Raw genomic sequence first — 14693 nt, 5'->3', positions numbered from 1 at the left:
ATTCATTTCTTTCATGATTTTGTCCTTATGGGATTGAACTAATCTCCATGGCACACTGAGCCTATTACATTGCCTGAAATTACAAATATTCTTTAGATTTCAGATTTATTGACAGAGTACATACATGACATCACATACAACCCTGAGATTCTTTTCCCTGCGGGCTGGCAGAATTACCCCTAATTGGTAGTGCAAAGAAATAAACTGTACACAGCACAGTACAGGCCCTTTGGTCCTCAATGTTGTGCCAACCCATATATTCCTTCCTAAAAAAATACTAAATCCTCCCTACCCCATAATCCTCTATTTTTCTTTCACCCATGTGTCTGTCCAAGAATCTCTTAATTGCCCCCAATACTTCAGATTCCAGACACCCACAACTGTCTGTGTAAAAAAACTTACCCCCTGATGTCTCCCCTAAACTTCCCTCTCTTAACTGTACAGATGTCTTCTGGTGTTTGCTGATCCTGCCCTGGGAAACAGGTGCTGGCTGTCCACCTATTTATGTCTCATAATCTTGTAGCCCTCTAACGTCTCCTCTCATCCTTCTATGTTCCAAAGAGAAAAGCCCCAGCTCTGCTAACCTTGCCTCATAAGACTTGTTTCCCAATCCTGGCAACATCCTGGTAAATCTCTTCTGCACCCTCTCTATAGCTTCCATATCCTTCCTATAATGAGGTGACTAGAACTGAACACAATACTCTAAGTGTATTGATAAAAACAGGGTTGATAAATACAAGGCTTTCTCTAATACTGTCAACACTGCTGTGCGATTCTGAATCCTTTGCACAGCAATACTCACAATTTAATCAGCTTAAACTTGTACACACCAGGTCTCTGTACCTTCCTGGCTCCTCATGCCCGACTGGCTTTCAAAGGGTTAGGATCAAGTCTTTATATGGACTGGTGATTGACAGTGGGCAGGTGGGACTAGCCTTCCAGGTTGTCTACCTGCGGTACAGTAGATGCCCCCTGCAGTAGGCCGATAGGAGTGCGGCCAGTGTAGTGGTTGTATCACCACAAATTCCAAGGATTTGTAGTTGTAACATGACCTCTCTACTCCTGAATTAAATCCCTCATTAATGAATCCCAGCATCCCATTGGCCTTCTTAACTATCCTATCAACCTGTGTGGTGACCCGAGGTCCCTCTGTTCATCCACACTCTTAAGTAACTGACCATTAACCATGTATTCAGCCTTGTGGTTAGTTCTTTCAAAATGCATCACCTCACACTTATCCAGATTAAAATCCATCTGCCACTTTTCTGCCCAACTCGCAATCCTGCCTATAACTTCATAACCTTCGACAACCTTCAACTCCATCCACAATTCCTCCAACCTTCATGTTATCCGCACTTACTGACCCATCCTCCCACCTCTTCATCTAGGTCATTTATAAAAATCACAAAGAGCAGGGATAAACAAACAATGAACTGTAAACAAAATGACTGTACAGTACAGAGAGAACAAAAAGAAAATCAATAGGGTGCACAAGGAAGAGTCCTTAAATGAGTCTCTGATTGAGTTTGTCATTGAGGAGTCTGATGGTGGAGGGGTAGCAGGTGTTCCTGAAACAGCTGGTGCGAGTCTTGTGGCACCTATACCTCTTTCCTGATGGCAGCAGCGGGAACAGAGTGTGTGCTGGGTGGTGAGGGTCTTTGAACCAATTTAGACATACAGCACAGTAACAGTCCCTTTCAGCCCATGAGCTCGTGCTGCCCAATTGACCTACAACCCTTGGGACATTTTGAAAGGTGGGAGGAAACCAGAACACCCAGAAGAAACCCACGCAGACACAAGGATAATGTATAAACTCCTTGCGGACAGCGCTACTCTCTGTAGGTATGCTCAATAGTGGGGAGAGTTTTGCCTGTGATGTCCTGGGCTGTGTCCACGACCTTTTGGAGGGCTTTACGTTCAGGGGTATTGGTGTTTCCGATGCAATCCGTCATGCACCTTCCATCATACCTCTGTAGAAATTTTCCAAGGTTTCTGATATCATACCAAACCTCCGCAGACTCCTGAAAAAATATTACAATGTCTTTTAAAACTCAAGCATGGGCTCTTTCTGGCTTGAGGTCATGTCATTCCAGATCTGATGATCTCTTGCATTAATGTCTATGGTTTTTCAGTTGAAAGATGGTTGGGACGGCATGGTTAGTGTAGCAGTTAGCTCAACACTGTTATAATGGCAGCGACTGGGATCAGGGGTTTAAATTCCGCACTGTCCGCAAGGAGTTTGTACATTATCCTTGTGTCTGCATGGGTTTCTTCTGGGTGTTCTGGTTTCCTCCCACCTTTCAAAATGTCCCAAGGGTCGTAGGTCAGTTGGGTGTAATTGGGCGGCACGAGCTCATGGGCTGAAAGGGTCTGTTACCGTGCTGTATGTCTAAATTGGTTCTTTATTCTCTCCTCCTGTCAGCCCTAATGAGCACATATTCATTTGAATACACAGCTAAATTATCACCCTTTATTGTAAAAAATATCAAAAATTGCACTCTTACGAAATTTGTTTTTGTTAATCATTTAATTTTTCTTTTCTTTTTAGAAACTTATCAGAATGAGCTAAGGTAAGTAGGAATGCTAATTGTACACCCATAAAATTGATAAAGAATATTTCAAAATTATCTGATGGATTACCTGATACGATGCAGACTTACATCCACAAATTTGTTGCTGAGTTGGGCGTGGTCTGCTGGGACATCCGTGTCTTTGTCCCTCTGATCAGGAGGAGAAAAATCAGTCGGTGTTCCTCTTCCTCAAACGGCGGAAAATGAATAATGAATTGATTCCTGCAATATACACAAAATGTGCTAGACAATCTCAGCATCCATAGGAAGAAAAGGGTAACCAACATTTTAGGGCCTAGGCCCTTCATCAACTATAAGCAAAAATAGGTAGATACCAGAATAAAAAATGCGGGGGCGGGGAGGTGGGAGAAGGAGAGGGGAGGAGGGAGGAAGGAGCAATGAGCGAAGCACAGGTTAACAGATAAGAGGTCATAGGTGGATCCAGGGGGGAAGGTGGAAGAGAGAAAAGCTGAGAAGTCATAGGGATAAAGGGCTGAGGGTAGCTCTCTGATTGGGGAGGGAAGGGAAGGTGGGTGGAGAGATGGAGGAAAGGAGACAGATGATAGGAAAAGAGATTCAAGGGAGAGGGTTAGTTGAAATTGTATGAGCCAATGTTAATGCCATAGGATTGGAGAGTCCCCAGAAGGATTGATTCCAGAGATGGAAGGTTTATCATGCAGGAGTGGACATTCAATCTGGGGGAATAAAACATCCAGTGATATCACAGTTCTTCAATTTAAATTGTATCAAGTGATAGTTAACAAAACAAAAGCGTGAAATAGAGGAATTATGTTGCACCAGAAAGCAAGTCCCAAAACACAAGGAGATGGTCAGTGAATACCTTCTACTGCTCCGTTAATTAAGAAAGGATTATGACTCAGAAGTTTGGGAGATCCCTCTGAACCCTTTTGAATAGCGTTATGACTGTTCAGAGCCCAAATGACAAAATAACAAAGCAGAACAACCTCCTGACATTGGTTGGTTAATTGTTCACCCTGTTGGTGGGTGGATGTGGACTGACTGCAACGCTTTGACATAGATCAGCTGGCAGCTCCAGGCAGCCACGTAGAAATACAATACTTCAGATAAGAAAAAAATCTGAAGGTTAGGCATTGCCTGAAGCAGGGTGAAAGAAAGCTTTTGTGGAGTATAAATCCCACCATCAGGACAGCAATTAATATTGTGTACATTTTATGTAATTACCTCATTGGATAAATGAGACATTGAATCTTCTTTTTTCATCTCTGTGGTGTTGTTTAACAATTCTAACAAGGTGTCTTGATTCACCAGGCCCTTCACACTTAAACTGAGACTTTTGCATTGGTTCCATCTGCTTCCTTCCAGTTTTGTGAAAACCACAGGTTTTATCGTCACCTTGCAGCCACTCTGAAATCCACATGCACTTTTTTATCATAAAATCCTTAACCTATTTTAAAGCTGCTTTTCCTGTTTGATAATTTCACCCTGCGTTTATCATTCAAAGGAAAATGTCGATAAAGAAATCTCTTGAGATGCCCACAGATGATAAAGCAATTTCAGGCATAGAAAATCTTGGAATGTCTACTGGAAGTTTAAATGATTTCCGATTTTCCCAAAGTAAGTGCCAAACTACTGGAGTGCTATGTTCACAGATGAAAATCTATCTCCTTCTTTCTGTGACCCCCTACAGTGATTGGGAGACTGTATTGCTTCTAATTTGATTTCACCAATACATTGAATAACAAGTTCTAGTGTATTATAGTTGCCATTGAGAAATCATTTAAAGAAGTGAAAAACAAGATTTTGTTGCTTTCTGTCTCAGGTGGAGTGGGAACAGGAAGGAGAATGATAAATTATATTCCTATTCTATTTGCCTCTAGGAAAATTAAAGTGTAATTCTGTTGTTCATTATTTAGTACATCTTAACATTAGAGCATGTTTAATTAATTAGAAGAACTACATTAATCAACTAGGATTGATTACAAAAATGAGAAAATTAAGCTGAACCTTCTGAAGCTACCAGATTGATTTCCACTGGAGTGTTTTGCCCAACTCTGCAGTTTACATTTTAGGTAGAAAACATGGGAAAAATTCACCTTGAGAGGTATCAAGTGTGAAAGTCTTCAATTACTTGGCGACATTAGGCTAGAGGTGCTGAACATTTTCTGTTTGGGTATGTAAGGAGAAATTGTTTCTGGTGGTGGAAGGGGACACTGTATTCACGTCAAAATCTCCAGAAGTGATTCTGATTTGGAGCATGCTGTCTGAAATGGGGAAGAGATAGCAGTGCCTTTCAGAAGTAACTAGACAAATACAATAGATTTGGAGGAAAGTGCAGGTCAAAGTTTGTAATAGGGCAGTACAAGAGTATGGTGAAGAACTGGCTACATTTTTGAACCAGCAACCAATGACATTGATTGATGACTATTAACATGTTCAAGTTCAGATAATCAAATGTATTCTGGAATTTAAATGTAGTATTATTAACCGAGAACACGATACTATTAACAGGTCTAGTAATGACCTATCACCTACGGCTCCTAGAACGCTTCCACCAATATTGTCTCCGCTCCATCCTCAACATTCATTGGAGCGACTTCATCTCCAACATCGAAGTACTTGAGATGGCAGAGGCCGACAGCAACGAATCCACGCTGCTGAAGATCAAACTGCGCTGGGTAGGTCACGTCTCCAGAATGGAGGACCATCGCCTTCCCAAGATCGTGTTATATGGCGAGCTCTCCACTGGCCACCGAAACAGAGGTGCACCAAAGAAGAGGTACAAGGACTGCCTAAAGAAAGCTCTTGGTTCCTGCCCCATTGACCACCGACAGTGGGCTGATCTCGCCTCAAACCGTGCATCTTGGTGCCTCACATTTCGGCAGGCAGCAACCTCCTTGGAAGAATACCGCAGAGCCCACCTCACTGACAAAAGACAAAGGAGGAAAAATCCAACACCCAACCCCAACCCACCAATTTTCCCTTGCAATCGCTGCAACCGTGTCTGCCTGTCCCGCATCGGACTTGTCAGCCACAAACGAGCCTGCAGCTGACGTGGACATTATCCCCTCCATAAATCTTCGACCGCGAAGCCAAGCCAAAGATTAATGTCCTTTAAGCATAAATCTGTGTACTACCAATTGTAGGACCCATGGTTAACTAAAAACTACCCTGAAAAATGCCTGACAGTAAACACACAAATCAAAGGCAAGTGGGGATGGCCAACAAATCGTGTTCTTGCCTATATCATGTGGAGAAATAGAATAACAACAGAAAGCTCTTCCAGGAAGGTGATATATAATGAATCAATGGGCTCCTTCTGTCCGATGACAATGACTTGTTTAAGACTGATTTGTCTTCCATCCCCAGCAAATTTGGGATAGGTGCTCATTAAATGAGAAAGCAACTTCAAAATCAAAATAGATAATTCTGCATGATAACACTGTCAGAAACATAAATAAAAACAGAAACTACTGCAAACAATTAGCAGGTCAAGCAATATCTGTAGAAAGAGAAAGAAAACCAAGGCAGTAATCACAGAATCATAACTTTTAGAAGAAATGGGCAGATTTGATAGAGGCAGAGAAAGTGAGTTGCCTGAATTCAGAGAATTTGGAATTGAAGGCTGCAACACATCCAGATGGAAGATGAGGTGCTCTTCCTCAAGCCTACAGTATATTAGTGCAGGGGACCATGGCCAAATGGGAGAATGAAACAAATGAGAATAGGAGCAGAAATCAAAATGGCAGGCAACAAAGAGCTCAGAGTCCTTCTTGTGGATGGATATGGGAAGGGGGTAGGGTTGCTCTGTGAAGGAGGATAATTCAAATGTTCACTGTATAATTTTTAGAAATGAATAATTTCTATGGAGAAAGGTAATGTATTAAAATAGTTTGTGAAAAACATCCCACAATGCAAAGTAGTTTTAAATTGTTTATGATATTGTTTCATGATCAGGTTTAACTTCACCTTACTGGATTAATCCTGGTGGAACGAACAGATACATCTCAAAGGTAGGTAAAACAGGTGGTTAACAGTGATAGGCCTACCTAAGGAAGGCTTTGAGTATAATTTATAAAACATTGAGTTGAATTCTATAAAAATAGAAGGTTATGCAAGCGCAAAATTCTAAGCAGTTGTTAAAGTAGGTTATTAAGTTGGCACAACACTATGGGTCAAAAGGCCTGTACTGTGCTGTAGATTTCTATGTCCAAAAATTATTGAAGATCATGGGTAATGTAGGTTCTGAGTGTCATATCTGTTGGTTTTTTTTTAAACTTTATTTAAGATTTTTATAACATGAATAAAATAGAACGTTACAGTAAAAAGATTAAACATAAGATAATAAAAATTACAATACTACATCGGCAGACTAAATAAACTAAACCCCCCCCCAAATTAGTACACAACATTAATGACCTATCTTAAAGTTAGTCCAACCCCACCCCCCCCCCCCCCCCCCCGTCATATCTGTTGGTTGAAAAAAATAGCAACAGATTGATTAAAGATATCTGGGTATGTGCCCTAAAAGTGTACACAAATTTGAATAGTTTTCGCTTTAGGCATGCAAGGCCTGGGAAAGGATCCCATGCCCCAGTTCGTTTTACTTCCCAAATTTCATAACCACATTGTAGTTCTTGGTGGATGCAAAGCAAGGGCATGTTTTTGGGTGACAAGGAACTTGGAATGGTCTCCAGCATAAGGCTTGTAGAGGTAAAACTAAAGGTTCCATTATTGTTCCTTAATACTACATTTAGAATGTAACATTAAATTCTTTCATTTTTGTCTACTGTAAGGCAGACAGAGAGTTGCCACTTTGTCCACTGCCCCTCACAGGTGTGGGATGACCTGTGTGAAACTGGGATTAGAGAGAAAGAAGATAAAGGGCCACTGAGTGAGTCTGTGCCCTAGGAGGAAATCTTAAGATAAGGCAATACTCAATCTTACCTGGGCCTCGACTTTGCACTCCAACTAGCATTTCTGTGGCACTTCTAACTTTATAAAAGGCGTAATTATGAAAAAAATACCCCCCAAAATTGACAGAACAACATTGATGTTAGTTGGAATTTGTTTGGAAATGGTGTAAATTCCATGCCAAAATGATGACATTTCACCTGTTAAGTGTCACCAAGCACAGGTTTCCAACACAAACACAGAATACTAATCTCTGGCTAAGCTCCACCAAGTTCCTCCCTGAACCCCCATGCTCTGCCCACTGAAACTGTTCCAAGTTTCTCCTGATGGTTGACCCATCCTTTGCAGTGGAGAGAAACAGTTGCGTCAGACATTAGTAACGTTACAAATCTGAAATATTTTTAGTCAAATGCTGTTAATTGCTGCAATGTTTAAAACTCATAACTTTTATTGACCTTATAATAGCTCCAGAATATTTCTGACTTGCAGAACTCATTGCTTAATGAGCTGACATAATATCTGAGCAACCGGAACAGGAGTTAATAAAGGCCAGTGAGGTCAGGGGTGATTTGTGACTGAATGCTACAAGCAAGGATACGAGTGTAATAGAAAAGATCTCGAGCCCTTATTTATGGAAGCCGTCCAGCACAGTTTTGGAAAAGCCAAATTGTTGGAAAATAAATGGAGACAGCAGATGCTGGGGTTGGGAGCAAAGAGCAAACTGCAGGAAGGACTCAGGGAATCAAGCAGCATGTATGGGGGGAAAAAGAAAGTTTCAAGCCAAGATCTTGCAACAGGATCCGAAATGTTAATGATCTCTTTCCCTCTACAGACTCACTGGGTTCCTCCAGCAATTTTTTTTCTTGCTGCAGATAATAAAGTTCAAAGTTCAGATTTGTTATCAGAGTACATACAATCCTGAGATTCTTTATTCCTGAAGGCTAGGCAGAATTTCTAATTACTGGTCACTGTAAACTGCACTCACAAAAGTATACATAAGAAAGAAATGTAAGCAAACTGACTGTGCAAATGTAGGAATATAAATATTTGTTATAAATATTGAGCAAGGTAAGAGCCCCTAAATAAGTCTCTGAATGAATATATTGTTCAGGTATCTGATGGTTGAGGCATAACAACTGTTCTTGAACCTGGAGGTACAAGTCCTGTGGTACCTCTTTCTTGTTGGCATTTTGACTGAGAGCTTCAGCAGCAGTAGATTGTTAGAAGTGCATGCTGTTGTGGAGGTGGAAATGCTCAGGTTTTGGTGAACCAGCAAAGATGTGGTCAAGGTACAAGCGCCAGTATTCAGGTCACCATTAGCTTTCACTGATGGGCCTCGGTCTAGCCATCACTTGAATGAGTTGCGGTTGGAATCAGGTGGATATCTGAATTATACCACCTGAACTAAACTTTTAAACATAACCAATAATGCACTGAAAGGTGGCTGGCATCCTTCCAACTCCCCAGAAAAATCTGGATTAAAACTGAAAGGGGAGACGGCGGTAGCTGTCAGCATTTTAAACACATGCTGACTCACTTAGTGACCTTGTGGCCTCCACATTGTTGAATAAAACTTCAAGGTTCATTCTTTGCCCCTTGTGAAGTGATCTAATCCAGCTTCAAATGCTTCTATTCAGGGTTATTCCAGGAAAACGATATACGATAATTGGGAGATACAGTGAATGTTTCCTTCCTGCCATTATCAGACTCCTGAATAAACCTTACGATGGCAAATTTATGTTGCCTTTTCTCTGTATGATCTGATCTCTCTCTATAACTGCACTTCAGTTCAGTCTTACTTGCTGTACTATGTATGAGATGTCTAACTGGACTGCTCGCAAAACAAAGTGTATCGGTGCATATGACAATAAATTTGAATTTAAGTGCAATATACAAAAGTGCTGAGAAACTCAACAGATCATGCAGCATCTAAAGGGTAAGTTTCAGACCTGAGCCCTTTGTCAAGGTATGAGCAAAAAGCAGACAGCGGCCTGAATAAAAAAAGTGGGTGAAGGAGAGGAGACCCCTTCCCTTCCCTTTCCTCTCCTCTCAGAGAGTTATTGCCCCCCCCACTCATCTTTTTCGTCTTTCACCCTTCCAAACATATCAACCTCTGATCTCCAACCTTTTGGCCTGTGCTCCTCACCCTGCCCCTTCTCTTCTACCCCAACCCCCACCCCTGGCCCCTCACCTTTCTTTACTCAAGTGCCTGCTTACCTGATAAAGGGCTCAGGCCTGAAACATTAATTTTACCCATTTACTCCCTGTAGATGCTGCATAACCTGCTGAGTTTTTCAAGCACTTTTGTGCATTGCACTGCAATTTCAGCATCTGCGGACTTCCCTGCTTTAAAAAACTTGAATTTAAACTTGGAAGGATTTTCAAATGTGTGGAGCAGTGGTTTTCAAACTGGCCCCCTCTAGCTCACATTCCATCTTAAGCAATCCCTATGCCATAGGTGCTCTGTGATTAGTAAGGGATTGCTTAAGGTGGCATGTGAGTGGAAAAAAAAGTTTGAAAAGCACTGTTTTAATTGTCCCTCATTGACTCGTTATGTGCACGGTTTCATAACTCCAAAGGAAATGGGGCAATGACAATTTTTCTCAAGCAAAATATTTCAGTAACAATTGGGCCTAGAGCAGTGATTCTCAACCTTCCCTTCCCACCCACATACCACCTTAAGCAACCCATAACTAAGCACTGATGGCATAGGGATTACTTAAAGTGGAACATGAGTGTAGGCAGGTGGGGGGGAGGGGGAGTTTGAAAACCACGGAGAGTTCAGGATATTTATTTAACATGCAGAATAAGCGAGATCTTCTTCCCAATAATTGAATGCTGCTTGTCTGGGCCTGCTGCATCTGGACATTCCTTTTCTGTCCTCAGGATTTCCCTTCTTCAAGTGAGATGTTAAATCCCAAATAAACCTTAGTGATCCCATGCCACTTATGAGATATGTTGTTTATTTTGGTTTATTCATTCACGGGATGTGGTAGCATTTATTTTTCCATTCTTGTTTGCCTAGTTTGCTAGACGATTTCCAGAGTCCAAATTACTGTTGAGTCTGGAATTACAAATAGCTGTGGCCAAATAAAGGTTGCAGCTTTCTTTCCCTGAAATTAATGTATCGGGTGCGCTTTTACGACACTCCACGAATTTCATTGTGAGTATTACTGACACTACTATTTTATCCTACATTGATCTAATTACTCGATTCAAACTCATGCCTCCAAATAAGCAGCTCAGAACTCCGGATAACAGTGTAGTAACTGTGGTGGTACACCACCGACCTTGTCCGTGAACTACTCTTTGCAGACGATGCCGCTTTAGTTGCCCATTCAGAGCAGGCTCTTCAGCGCTTGACGTCCTGTTTTGCGGAAACTGCCAAAATGTTTGGCCTGGAAGTCAGCCTGAAGAAAACTGAGGTCCTCCATCAGCCAGCTCGCCACCATGACTACCAGCCCCCCAACATGTCCATCGGGCACACAAAGCTCAAAACGGTCAACCAGTTTACCTATCTCGGCTGCACCATTTCATCGGATGTAAGGATCGACAACGAGATAGACAACAGACTCGCCAAGGCAAATAGCGCCTTTGGAAGACTACACAAAAGAGTCTGGAAAAACAACCAACTGAAAAACCTCTCAAAGATGAGCGTATACAGAGCCGTTGTCATACCCATACTCCTGTTCGGCTCCGAATCATGGGTCCTTTACCGGCATCACCTACGGCTCCTAGAACACTTCCACCAGCGTTGTCTCCGCTCCATCCTCAACATTCATTGGAGCGACTTCATCTCCAACATCGAAGTACTCAAGATGGCAGAGGCCGACAGTATCGAATCCACGCTGCTGAAGATCAAACTGCGCTGGGTAGGTCATGTCTCCAGTAAGGAGGACCATCGCCTTCCCTAGATCGTGTTATATGGCGAGCTCTCCACTGGCCACCGAGACGGAGGTGCACCAAAGAAGAGGTACAAGGACTGCCTAAAGAAAGCTCTTGGTGCCTGCCACATTGACCATCGCCAGTGGGCTGATATCGCCTCACAGTTTGGCGGGCAGCAACCTCCTTAAAAGAAGACTGCAGAGCCCACCTCACTGTCAAAAGACAAAGGAGGAAAAACCCAACACCCAACCCCAACCAACCAATTTTCCCTTGCAACCACTGCAACCGTGCCTGCCTGTCCCGCATCGGACTTGTCAGCCACAAACGAGCCTGCAGCTGATGTGGACATTACCCCTCCATAAATCTTCGTCCGCGAAGCCAAGCCAAAGAAAACACCACCGACCTACTGCAGGGGCCAACCTCTGTACCTGCAGGAGTGTAAAGGGACAAGACAACACCTGGCCGGCTGTCAATCAGTCGGCCTGAATGGATCAAGCCCCACCCGTTCAGGTGTCAGTCACGCTCCGGGATATAAACCTGTGCCGACCTCCCACAGCCAGCCTGGCTGTGTGGAAGTCTTTGTGGATTAAAGCCCGTTGTACAGTCCTTATCTTTGTGTGTGTCTGATTCTGGCTAACAGTGCTCTGCAATAACCTAACCATTGTGCTATCAGGCTCAATGAGAATGGAAGAATTCCCTCCGTGCCAGGGAATGCGGATCCGAATCCAGAGATTCATTTAAATAAGCCTCACAAACAACCTGGACAGAGAAGCAAAGAGGCCAGGGTAGCACAGCGACGAGGTTCCAGGGAAGGCCAGGATCATTGAATCAGAGACGTGAGATTGAAGACTAGCGTGATGGGGGGTGGGGAGGAACTTCAATTCAAAGAAAGATGGTGCGGAATAAAATGATAAAACCACTGAATTGTGGTATATGCCACTTGGTTCACTGATGCATTTCAGGGAAAGAACCTATCATATTCTGGTGTGGCCTCCGCATGACACTATCCACAAATGTGATTAACTTTTAACTTCCTCCTCAGTTTAGGAGCAATAAGTGACGGACAATAAATTAAGCATTGCTTTCATCGGCTATATCCTATGAGCAAATCAACTGCAAAAAGCTACAGGGCCCTAAGTGGTACAGTGGCTAATCTCAGTCAACAGGACTGGGCAGAATCATAGTCCAACATGGATTAGATGGGCCAAGGGCTGGTGCGCTAATGTGGTCTATGGTTCTATCCTCCCCAGACCTTCCTCTTAATGTTTGTTAAAAGCTATGTCTGATGAAGCATGTTCTCTCTACCTTAGCATTCCTTAATGTAGCTTGGTATCAGATTTTGATGATTAACACTTATTGCAACATTTATGTTGTTGTTGTAAAGGGAGATTCATGCTTTGCTTTGAAACAAGAAAGTCCGCAGATGCTGTGCTTGAACTAAATGCACAAAAGTGCCGGAGAAAACTCAGCAGATCCCACAGTGCCCGTAGGAGGCAAAGATAAATAACCAGCATTTCACGTCTGAGCCCTTCGTCAAGGTATCAGAAAAATACAGACAGGCACCTGAATAAAATCTGGTAGGAGGAGGGAAGAAAGGGCATGGGAAGGAGCATAGGCAACAGCCAAGAGGTCCCAAAACATTGATTATATATCTTTGCCTCGTATGGACGCTGTGGGACCTGGTGAATACCTCCAGTATTTTTGTGCATTTACTCCAATCACAGCGTCTGCAGATTTTCTTGTTTCACTCTATTTAGTGGCTCCAGTGCAAAATCTCTTCAAGGCATGCCTAGCCTGAAGAGGCTCTCCTTCTCTCTTCGAAAGGAGTTCTGAGGGTCTCTCTTACTGCTCTTCATTTTGCACTCCCTGCTGCTCTCAAGCTTTACGACCTATGGCCTCTGGGCTGTCATTCTGTGCTCCTCCCCCTAACTCCCTCCTTCCCCTACCTCTGTGGTATGCCATGTGCATACCTTGATGAAGGGCTCAGGCCCCAAAACGTTGGCTATATATTTTTGTCTCCTCTGGACGCTAGGGGACCTGCTGAGTTTCACCAGCACAATTGGGTGTCATGCTTTGCTTTCTTAGTTTGAGCCATATACAAAATAAGGTCAACTTAGTTCCTGTCAATACAAGGTTCATGCTGAACTGGCTTCTGCTGTCATTACAAGCACATGCTGATGGTTTAAGGCAGTCTCGAGGTAATGATGAAGGGTCAGGACCTGATGCTAATTGTTTTTGCTCCCCCAACTTCCCTTTGCTACAAATTTGGAACAGGAGGTTTTCATAAGAAATAGTAGGAGTAGGGCCATCCAGCCGGTTGATGAGATCATGGCTGATCTGATCTGATCTGATCAGTTCATCTCCACAGATCTGTCTTTTCCCCATATCCCTTAATTCTCCTACTGTGTAAAGATCCATCCAACCTTGTCGTAAATATATTTACTGAAGTTGCCTCCACTGCTTTCATGGGCATCAAATTCCACAGACCCACCAGCATCTGGGAAAAGCAGTTCCTCCTCATCTTTGTCCTAAATTTACAGTCCTGAATCTAAAGACAATGGCCTCTATGGTCTGCCCTACCAATGTGAACAACTTACCGACCTCAATCTTATCTATGTCTTTTGTAATTTTGTATGTTTCTATAAGATCCCCTCTCATTCTTCTAAATTCCAATGATTACAGTTCCAGACAACTCAATTTCTCCTCATAGGCCAACCCTTTCATCCCTGGAATCAACCTAGTGATCCTCTTCTGCACCTCCTTCAAAGTCAGTACATCCTACCTCAAGTAAGGAGACCAGAACTGCATGCAGTACTCTAGCTTTCCATGGACATACCTTCACAGAGGATTAATTTTTGTAAATTATTGAGTTGCCCTTAAAGCCATTTGAAACCTAGATTATAATGCAAAGATTGTATAGTCATGCAGCCTGGAAACAGGCCTTTTGGCCTATCCAGTCCATGTTAACTATCAGCCATCCATTTGCAATAGGCCTATATTAATTCCATTCTCCTCACATTTTCATGAACTTCCAACCCCACCTGGATTCTATCACTCGCCTTCAGACCAGAAGTTAATGTGACCTACCAACCCGCACATCTGCAGGATTTGGGAGGAAATTGGAGCACCTGAAGGATACCCATGCAGACATTGGGATAATGTGCAAACCTCACATAGTCAGCACCTGTGGTGAGGATTGAACCTAGGTTGTCTGGCACCACAGAGCAGCAGATTACTAGCCATTGTAATGATTGCGGAATCCATGGGAACAGTGAAAGCCAACGTGGAGGTGTCATAGGTCGCGTAGCATACGCCTCCTTCACTGACACCAAAAGTTGGCATTGT

At 42.9% G+C, this 14693-nt stretch overlaps 1 protein-coding gene across 13 annotated transcripts in view; it reads left to right on the top strand.

Moving 5' to 3' along the window:
• Window positions 1-14693, top strand: part of LOC138738523 (immunoglobulin superfamily member 5-like) — a 166342-nt gene that overhangs the window by 66212 nt on the left and 85437 nt on the right. For 12 of the 13 annotated variants that reach the window (XM_069888877.1, XM_069888876.1, XM_069888882.1 and 9 more), the window contains 3 exons: window positions 2549-2570; window positions 4054-4166; window positions 6507-6562. In XM_069888877.1, coding sequence (XP_069744978.1) covers window positions 2549-2570; window positions 4054-4166; window positions 6507-6562 — 191 coding nt within the window. Of the gene's footprint in view, window positions 1-2548; window positions 2571-4053; window positions 4167-6506; window positions 6563-7952; window positions 8227-14693 lie in introns of those variants that run through there. The other variant, XM_069888888.1, reaches the window with a different exon arrangement.

Source organism: Narcine bancroftii, chromosome 7, assembly GCF_036971445.1.
Source record: "Narcine bancroftii isolate sNarBan1 chromosome 7, sNarBan1.hap1, whole genome shotgun sequence".
NCBI classification, from domain to species: Eukaryota; Metazoa; Chordata; class Chondrichthyes; order Torpediniformes; family Narcinidae; genus Narcine; species Narcine bancroftii.
This window is presented reverse-complemented; position numbering and strand designations above follow the sequence as displayed.